Genomic DNA, 9,134 nt, shown 5'->3' with positions numbered 1-9,134 from the left:
TCTAAATGTGACTGGGTAAACCAAGAAGGGTCTACCCATTCATGTATTGAGATGTCACCCAGTAGCAAAAGGGATACATTACTAACCCGTGAGCGAATGCTTGTACATGGAAAAAACCCCAAAACACTGTACTTTTATGAAAAAAGCCAAGACAAAAGACCACACAATTCCATTTCTTTCTTTTTTTTAAAGATTTATTTATTTTATGTATATGAGTACACACTGTAGCTGTACAGATGGGTGTGAACCTCCACCTCTTTGTTGGGAATGGACTTTTAGGACCTGTGCTCACTCTGGTCAACCCCGCTTGTTCTGGTTGACCTCTTTGGCTCCGGCCCAAAGATTTATTTATTATTACAAATAAGTACACTGTAGCTGTCTTTAGACGCACCAGAAGAGGGCATCAGATCTCATTACGGGTGGTTGTGAGCCACCATGGGATTTGGACTCAGGACCTCTGGAAGAGCAGTCAGTGCTCTTACCTGTGGTGCCATCTCACCAGCCCCACAATTCCATTTCTAAGATGTGTCCAGAAATGGGAGATTTATACAACCAGAAAGAAGACTGGTCCCCTGGGCTTGGGAATGGGAGTTACTGCAAATGGGGATAAGGATTCTTATAAGTGATATCTTATTAATAAAAATTGCACTTTTCCGAGGCGGCCTTCCTAGTCGTGTGGTCTTTGTGACTTCCACCATGGCGTATCACGGCCAGGGCCAGAAAGTGCAGAAGGTGATGGTGCAGCCCATCAACCTTATCTTCAGATACTTGCAAAATAGATCTCGAATTCAGGTGTGGCTGTATGAACAAGTGAATATGCGGATAGAGGGCTGTATTATTAGCTTTGATGAATACATGAACCTTGTATTAGATGATGCAGAAGAGATTCATTCTAAAACAAAGTCAAGAAAACAACTGGGTCGGATCATGCTAAAAGGAGATAATATTACTCTGCTCCAAAGTGTTTCCAACTAGTAATGAATGGTCAAGCATGGGGAAGCTGAGAAGGCACCTCAGTGTGTTTAAAGGTGTCTTCTACTGCAAGCTATATTTACTCAACTTGTTTTACTTGCACATTATTTTCGGGTGACAATAAATACAGTTAGATTGTTTTTGTTACAATTTTACGTTGTTTGATTCTGGAGGCAAAATGCTTTTAAATAATGTTGGTATTTCAAGGTTTTGGGGTTTTTTTGTTTGTTTGTTTGTTTGTTTTCCCCGAGATAGAGTTTCTCTGTGTAGCCCTGGCAGTCCTGGAACTCACTCTGTAGACCAGGCTGGCCTCAGAAATCCGCCTGCCTCTGCCTCCCAAGTGCTGGGATTAAAGGTGTGCACCTCCACTGCCCGGAGGTATTTTAAGGTTTCTGAGGGCATCCAGTCCCCCCATAACGTTTGCTTTTCTCAGAGCTTGGATCTGTACATTCTTGAGGCAGAGTAAGAATTCTGCCTGCACAGGTGAGCTGCTAAGGTTGGTGGGAGAGACTGAGGGGCCTCTTACTTATTGAAAATAAACAAGTTTTGGTTAAAAAAAATAAAAAAAATAAAAAAATAATAAAAATTGCATTTTGATCCCAAGAGAGAATCTCATGTAGCCCAGGTTGGCTCTGAATTTACTATGTATGTATGTAGTTGAGGATGACCTGTCCCTTCTGAGTTTCCTGCCTCCATCCCATGAGCGCTGGGGTCACAGGTGTGGTCCACCATGGCTGCTTTCATTATTATTATCATCATTATTATCATTATTAATTTTGCAGGAAGATGGAAGATAATTTGCAGTAGTCGTCTTTCTCCTTTTACCATGTGGGTTCTAGAGACTGAACTCAGGCTTGGTGGTGAGCGTTTTTGTCTGATGAGCCATCTCTCTGGCTTGCTTTACACGGTACTGGGAATCAAACCCAGGGCTTCTTGAGTGCTGGACAAGCATTCAGGAGGACGGAAGACTTAGAGGTCAGCCTAGAGTCAGTCAGGAAGACCGAAGACAGAAGTTTACTTTTGTTTAATTAAGCCCTCGTGATGATGGCACATGGCTCACTCACTTGCTTTCTTTCTCTCTCCCTCTTCCTTCCTTCCTTCATCTCTTTCTTTCTTTCTTCCCTTCCTTCTTTCTTTCTTTCTTTCTTTCTTCCTTCCTTCCCCCCTCTCTCTCTTTCTTTCTTCCTTCCTTTCTCTCTCTCTCTTTCTTTCTCTCTTCCTTCCTTCCTTCCTTCCTTCCTTCCTTTCTCTCTCTCTCTCTTTCTTTCTTTGTATTTGAGACAGGGTTTCTCTGTGTAGCCCTGGCTGTCTTGGAACTTACTTTGTAGGCCAGGCTGGCCTCAAACTCAGATATCTGTCTACCTCAGACTCCAGAGTACCGGGGGAAAATGTTTAATTAGACATTGGGTTAAGTGTGGATTTATGTGTTAGGAAAGCTCATATCTAAGGTCTGGGGAGATGGCTGAATCAGTAAAGTGGGTGGCCTGCAAGTACAAGGACTGAGCATGACCCCCTGGAGTCCATCTGAGTCACCTTGGATGATACTCCTCCAAAGTGAGTGTGGAGAGCAACTTTACAAAATTGTCCTCTGCCTTCATCATATGCATGGTGGCACTTGTTCCCAAGCATACAAAAACAATAATAAATAAGAATAAAAAATAAGCTGAGCAGTGGTGGCGCACGCCTTTAATCCCAGCACTTGGGAGGCAGAGGCAGGTGGATTTCTGAGGCCAGCCTGGTCTACAGAGTGAGTTCCAGGACAGCCAGGGCTAGCTACACAGAGAAACCCTGTCTCAAAAAAACAAAACAAAACAAAATAAAAGAATAAAAAATAAAAATTTAAAAAGCCCCAGTGTGGTAGCTTGGTTTTGTAATTCCTTGGAGGGGGAGATTGGGTGCAGTTGTAGAGCAAGGTTAACTCCTGGGATAGATCCCAGCCATCCCTTCCTGATCCTCAAGCCTTGGGTCCCAAAGAAAGACCCTATCTCAAAACCAAGGTGTAACAGATAAATACATAAAAATGAGTAAAATTTTCTTTTTTTCCTTTTTCTTTTCTTTTCTTTCTTTCTTTCTTTTTTTTTTGTTTTTTTTTTTTGTTTTTTGTTTTTAGTTTTTTCAAGACAGGGTTTCTCTGTGTAGCCCTGTCTGTTTTGGAACTCATTCTGTAAACCAGGCTGGCCTGGAACTCAGAAATCTGCCTGCCTCTGCCTCCCAAGTGCTGGGATTAAAAGCATGCACCTCCACTGCCTGGCTAAAATTTTAAAAAAGCTGAAGGCTCCCAGGGAACAACAGTGGAGGCTGACCTCTGATTTTGTCATGTGCACACACACACTCACGTGCCTTTGAATATATAGGAACACCCACACCACCATACGTTCACACAAAAATAAATTTAAGAAACAGATATACCTGATAGTAGACACTTATAATCCCAGCTACTTTGGAGGCTCAGAGCAGGAGGATCTGGAGTTTGTAGCCAGAATGGGCTACCAATTGTCATGGAACTGAACAAATCAAATAACTTATGTCTACGATAGAAGGCAGTTATGGGCAATAAGTAGCAGAATTCTTAAGAGATTAGTAACCCAAAGTGCTGGGAAGTTCTATTGGGGTGGAAGGCTAGGGCACTTCACGTCTTATCTTCGAAAAAGCTTAGCCTGGGAGGCCCGTCCCTTCAATATCCTTGAATATGGTCCATCCCTTCTTCCTTGGTTAAGAACTAGATGAGCACTGGGCAATGGTGGTACACGTCTTTAATCCCAGCACTTGGGAGGCAGAGACAGGCAGATTTCTGAGTTGGAGGCCAGCCTGGTCTACAGAGTGAGTCCCAGGACAGCCAGAGCTATACAGAGAAATCCTGTCTCGAAAAACAAAAAACAAAAAACAACAACAACAAAAAAGAACTAGATGGGCTTCGAAGAAGAACTGTCTTCCGGGCTAGCCCTCCAGGGGCCCCTCCTATTTCTTCTGTCCCTCCCTCTGGGGTAGTGTCTTACAGTTCCTCGCACCCAGCCTGTGTCTCTAGGGGAAGCAGCCACCCATTCTGTGATAGGCGGAGGATGGGGCCGAGTGCCCTCTACTGTTCACTGTGGGAAGTGCAGCAACTTGGCCAGCCCACGTGAGGGGATTGGTGCTGGGAAACTTCATGTTCAGCCCCGCTGTTGATGTTGTGAGAAAACCACAGTTGTCCCATTTTCTGAAAGGGACGTTGAGACACAGAGTATCTGGACAATCCTGCTCAGGGGTTCATAGTTGCCCTCTCCAAGTCTCCTGAAAAAGATGGCACTGCCGGGTCATTTCAACTGCAGCATATACCCATTCCCCCACAGTGTTTTCCATGTGCATTCCGGGAAGGGAAGGTGGATGTGATTTCCCCTCCAGGGGAAAACTCTTTAGCCGCACCGACCCCTTCACTAAAACCCTTATCTCAGGTTTGGGGAGCTGACAGCTTTGGAGTGGGAGAAGGGAGAGGCCTGGGAGCTGCACTGTTATATAATATTCCCTGATTTATTCACACAGAGATCCACATCGTGCTGGGTGCAGGGCTGCAAATTCAAGAGACTCCAGAAAAAGAGGAGAAAGGAGCCTCCCAGGCCAAGCTTCTGCAATGGGCCAAGGCCGATTTCAGACATCTGTCATAGGGACTAGAGAAGAGCATGGAGATAAGTTAGACGCCTCTCTGCAAGCCAAAAAAAAAAAAAAAAAATGCCGCGAAGGCTTTCAATCTCTCTCTCTAGAGCAGATCAACCTTCCACAATTTCTTCTAGCCTGTGTGTGTGTGTGTGTGTGTGTGTGAGAGAGAGAGAGAGAGAGAGAGAGAGAGAGAGAGAGAGAGAGAGAGAGAGAGAGAGAGAGAGAGAGAGAGAGAGAGAGAGAGAGAGAGAGAGAGAGAGGGAGAGAGTTTAGGGTAGGGTCAAGGCATTGTGGGCAAAGGAGCCTGGAGGTTAGATCCAGTTCAACCACATGACCCATGACCTGGCAGGACCCCAGAGGGACCCACCCCCTCATGACAGCTGTTCCTTAGAGGACACCTGGGGTAAGGGAAGTGGGGGATCAGAATATTGAACCCTCTTCTTCCGAAAGTCTCCCTTTGAAGATTTACCTTGGGTCTCTGCCAAGGAAAGGGTGTGTGTGTGGGGGGGGACCCATCCTCCCATCCCTTTCTTCTCAGGTCTTGTTTGATGCTATTTAGAAAAACAGTGTCTATTGTCACTGCTGGAAGGATGAGAATGCAAGCTGCATTATTTGTCTTCATACAGAAAAACCGATTGTGCATCTAAGTGTAGCACTCAGGAGGGTGAAGCCAGAAGATGGAGTTCCAGGCCACAGTGGTGGGTGAGACCCTATCAGGGAGGGAGGGAGAGCTTTCTTTTGCCCTGGCTCAGAAGACAATTCTGTATCCCTCAGTCTCATCCTACCCCACTCCAAGCCACCATATAAATCTCTCGTGTACTTCTGCAGATGAAAAGCAGCTGTATCTAACCTGTATTTCAGGATGACAATGAACAGCCCAAAGACTCATTCATTCACAAATGTTTATTGTGCCGTTTGGGCAGTAGGGATAGAGCAGTGATCAAGGCTGGATGTGCTGCTGGCCGCTGGGCTCGATTGTGCAGCCAGGGCACCAGCTCTTTCTAGACTCTAAGGAGCTCAGCACTAGGGAACAAGCCCGTTTCATAAAGTATGAGCGCGACGGCTAGAAAGGGGAAAAGATGTGAGAGACGTGTACATTATCAGAACGTGTTCCAGGAATTATTCACTTTTTGTTTGTGGGTGGAGAGTAAGTCTTTTGGTCTTTTCCACCCATTTTGGTCGCTCAGGATCCAGAAGGTAGAATCCCGGGATCTGGAGGCTCCCAGCTGTGCCAGAGTGTTGGAATTCCGGGAAGACGTGGGGTACTACCATATACTTCACCAAGAAAAGGAAACATGTATCGAGGGAGAGTCAGCTTATTGTCTTCCCTGGGTCTGTCGACGCTCCCCCTCCTCCAAATTTATTTTTTTCCTTTATGAATCTTGCACACATATAGTGAATTCCTAATCACCCACTCTACGAGCATTTTTGTTTGTTTTTGAATTCGCTGAGTGCCAGGCCGCTGTCCTACCCGGCCCTGAGCAAAAACCACAGGACACCCTTAGCAAGCGACTCCTTGCTACACCAAGCTCGTAAGCCACCGACGCTTGGCTCCATCCTTTTCCTCCACGTTGTTGTCGAGCTTGTCTCTCTGAATTCACCGAGCTCCATTCTCTTCCAAAGGGCTGAAACAAACTTTCCCATTTTACAGATGCGGAAAAACCGCGTCGTCTACGGGCTAAACGACTGGCTGGACCTGCGACCAGGTAAAAAGATTCCAGGTCACCCACGGGCCACCAGGAGCGGTGCGTCTGGCCCCTCGCACTTCCACTCGCGCGCGCCTAGACCCACGCGTCCCTGCTCCCCGCCCTCCAGCCCAGCAGCTCCGGGTCCACGTGTGTGTGTCTGTGTGCGGAATGGGGACGGGGGCCGTGCCGCCCGAGGGGTGGGGTCTACGTGACGTCAGAGCGGCAGCGCCCAATCAGAGACGGGCTCGCAGCCTCGGCGCTGGTATTGGGGCAGCGAGGGGGCAGTTCTCTATAACGCGGTCTCCGGAGCCAGCGGGGAAGAAAGAAGCTGAGAGGGCGGAAGGCGCCCTCCCTGCCGCTGGGCCCGGGCACCGGGCGCCGGGCCGGGGTCCCTTCCCGCCGGCGGCGAGAGCCAGCTGCTTTGTTTGCCCCCGCCTCGGCGTTGAGGGGGGCTCGTGCCGGGCGCTGCGCCGGGAAGGCGGCGGCAGGAAGCGCGACCGATCGCACCGGGGACGCGCGGGGACCCAGGAGTCCGGCCGCGGCCGAGGGCCGCGTGACGATCCCGAGGAGAGAGCCGGAGCGCCGCCGCGGACTCCCGGTGGCGGGCCCGGGACGCCCGTGAACACAGACCTCCCCGTCGACGGGGGGCGATGTTCCTCTGCCCCCCCGGGCTCTTCGAGCCGCCGGGGTATCCCGCCGTTGGGAGCAGGGCCCCCGCAGTGGGCGACCCCCAAAGCTGCTCCATGGAGACTCTGTGTCCTCCTCCCCGCCTGGCAGTGCCTGCTTCCCCGCGGGGGTCTCCCTGCTCGCCTACGCCCCGGAAGCCGCGTCGGGGGACCCCAGAGTTCTCCCCACTGTGCCTGCGTGCCCTCGCCTTCTACGCCCATGCCAATCCCCCGTCGTCCTCCCTGGACCCGGGGCCTGGAGAGCTGGCGCCGCGGACCCCGGTGCCTCTGGACCCCCGGGCCTCGCCATGCCCAGGCGGCTGGGCCGCGGACGGCCCGAAGCACCTCGGGGGCCAGGCCGGGCGGTCGAGCGACGTGAGCTCCCCGGCCCGCGAGGATGCAGACGTCGCGGTGTGCCGGGGCGGTGGAGAGGAGGAAGAGGGCGGAGGCGGCTTCCCGCACTTCTGCGCTGGGTCCTGCGCACCTCCGGGCGGCTGCCCCGCTCCCCTGCGTCTTCGGGACTCTCCGGCCAGCTCCGCCTGCTCCCCGCCCAGGCCAGCCCTGGGTCTGGAGTCCCAGCCCGAGGCAACTAGCAGTCCGCCTCTGGAGCCGTCGCCACCTGCGGGCCTCTCCCCGGAGCCTGCGCCTTCCGAGCAGCCAGTGCGGGCCTCGGAAGCTCCAGAGGGTGGAGATCCTGCGCCGACCACGCCTGAGGCACCCGCGCTCAGCTCCTCGACGGCCGACGCAGCGGCAGACGCGCCCGGCGATCTCCGCCAGGAACATTTCAATCGCCTGATCCGCCGCTCGAAACTTTGGTGCTACGCGAAGGGGTTCGCCCTGGATACTCCAAGTTTGCGCCGAGGGCCGGAACGGCCGGCCGCCAAAGCCCGGGGAGCAGCCAAGAAACGCCGGCGGCCAGCGCCGCCCCCGCGCAGTGTGCAGCCACGGCGGCCCGCGCCGACGCTTCCCACCTCGAGCACCTTCAGCCTCCTTGACTGCTTTCCCTGTCCCCCAGCCCTCGTGGTGGAAGAGAACGGAGACCTAGGACCGGCTTCCTCGCTTCGCCTCCAGGGAGACGCGAAGCCGCCGCCTGCCCACCCGCTGTGGAAGTGGCAGATGGGAGGACCCGCCGTCCCCGAGCCCCCGGGCCTCAGATCCTGGTGGGTCAACTTGGAAGACCTCTGAGCATCGGACCTCTTCTACCCTCTACCTGGGGGCAAGTTGGGGCCCTCCCGGACAGACTGAGGGCTCCAGGCGGGAGCCTCAATTCTCAAATTTGGCTGTTCTTTGCATTTTATGGGCTGTGGCCCGATGGACCTCAAATGACAGTGATCTTCGAGCACCCGAGAGGTCGGCTGATACCCCTTTTACTCATCTTTATGGAGGATCCAAGGACTGGCGTCCAGGAATGACTGCAGAAAGCTGCGTGACCATCTCTGGCCTCCCTGCGGGCGGGCAGAGCCTTCACCCCAGGGGGGCAAAGCGGCTAAGGCCCTAAGACCAAGAGAAAAGGACAGAGGGACGGACCTTGGTGATGGACAAACCGGTTGTTTCCTTGTTTGAATGAGGGTCAGTTTAGCGGCGTGGGGGCTGTGGTTGGAGTTTGAAGGTGATTGACAACTCCCTGGGGGCATCCCCCACCCCCACTGCCCAGACCTTTAACCCTTTACACCTCCCTTTTTTCTCTTCCTAGCCCTTCCCCTCCCCAAGTTCAGGTGATTCTCCCCTTGTCAAGATCTTCAGGCTCAGCCAGCCAGCAGACTTTACCCTTTTGTCCAGTTTTGGAGTTTCCCTTTGGCGGAAGGTTTGGGGAGGGAAAGAGATCTGCTCCAGTGTCCTCCTCACGTTCAGAGAGGAGAGGAGGAAGAGGGCCGTGTTGTGCGGCCCAAGGCTGGTTTTGCCTGGGGAAGGAGCCAAAAACTCCCTGGGAAAATGATGGAAGATGGAATAAATCAATAAAATCAGACCAAACAAGTCGTCTTTTGAGGTCTTCTCCCTCAATTTATGGATGGGATGGTGGGGTACGTAGAAGGCTAGTCTGAAATCCATGCTTCAGACACCCAACGCGGGTGGGTACTAAGCAGGCTGGAGGAAGGCAAGTGAAAGGACCCAAGCGTGGCCTCTGGGGAGTGGAGGGAAACCTGTGCTGGGCGAGCTACCTTAAGTGTTCCTTAGC

The 9,134-nt window shown here is 52.1% G+C and overlaps 1 protein-coding gene and 1 pseudogene across 2 annotated transcripts; both read left to right on the top strand.

Annotated features, from left to right (window-relative positions):
• The first annotated feature begins 663 nt into the window (after positions 1 to 663).
• Positions 664 to 1,119, top strand: LOC116078068 (annotated as a pseudogene). Its single transcript, XR_004113413.1, has one exon. The product of XR_004113413.1 is annotated as a small nuclear ribonucleoprotein E pseudogene (transcript).
• A 5,485-nt stretch (positions 1,120 to 6,604) lies between these two features.
• Epop (elongin BC and polycomb repressive complex 2 associated protein) lies at positions 6,605 to 8,934 on the top strand. The gene has a single exon (XM_031352033.1). It carries the CDS (start codon positions 6,944 to 6,946, stop codon positions 8,141 to 8,143), a length of 1,200 nt encoding a protein of 399 aa, XP_031207893.1. The 5' UTR covers positions 6,605 to 6,943; the 3' UTR covers positions 8,144 to 8,934.
• The last annotated feature ends 200 nt before the right edge of the window (positions 8,935 to 9,134 follow it).

This window comes from Mastomys coucha, unplaced genomic scaffold, assembly GCF_008632895.1.
Source record: "Mastomys coucha isolate ucsf_1 unplaced genomic scaffold, UCSF_Mcou_1 pScaffold5, whole genome shotgun sequence".
In the NCBI taxonomy this organism is placed as follows: domain Eukaryota; kingdom Metazoa; phylum Chordata; class Mammalia; order Rodentia; family Muridae; genus Mastomys; species Mastomys coucha.
This window is presented reverse-complemented; position numbering and strand designations above follow the sequence as displayed.

Bases quoted from the DNA above. Each gene is read 5' to 3' on its own strand.
- Epop (XM_031352033.1), top strand. From the start codon at position 6,944: ATGTTCCTCTGCCCCCCCGGGCTCTTCGAGCCGCCGGGGTATCCCGCC.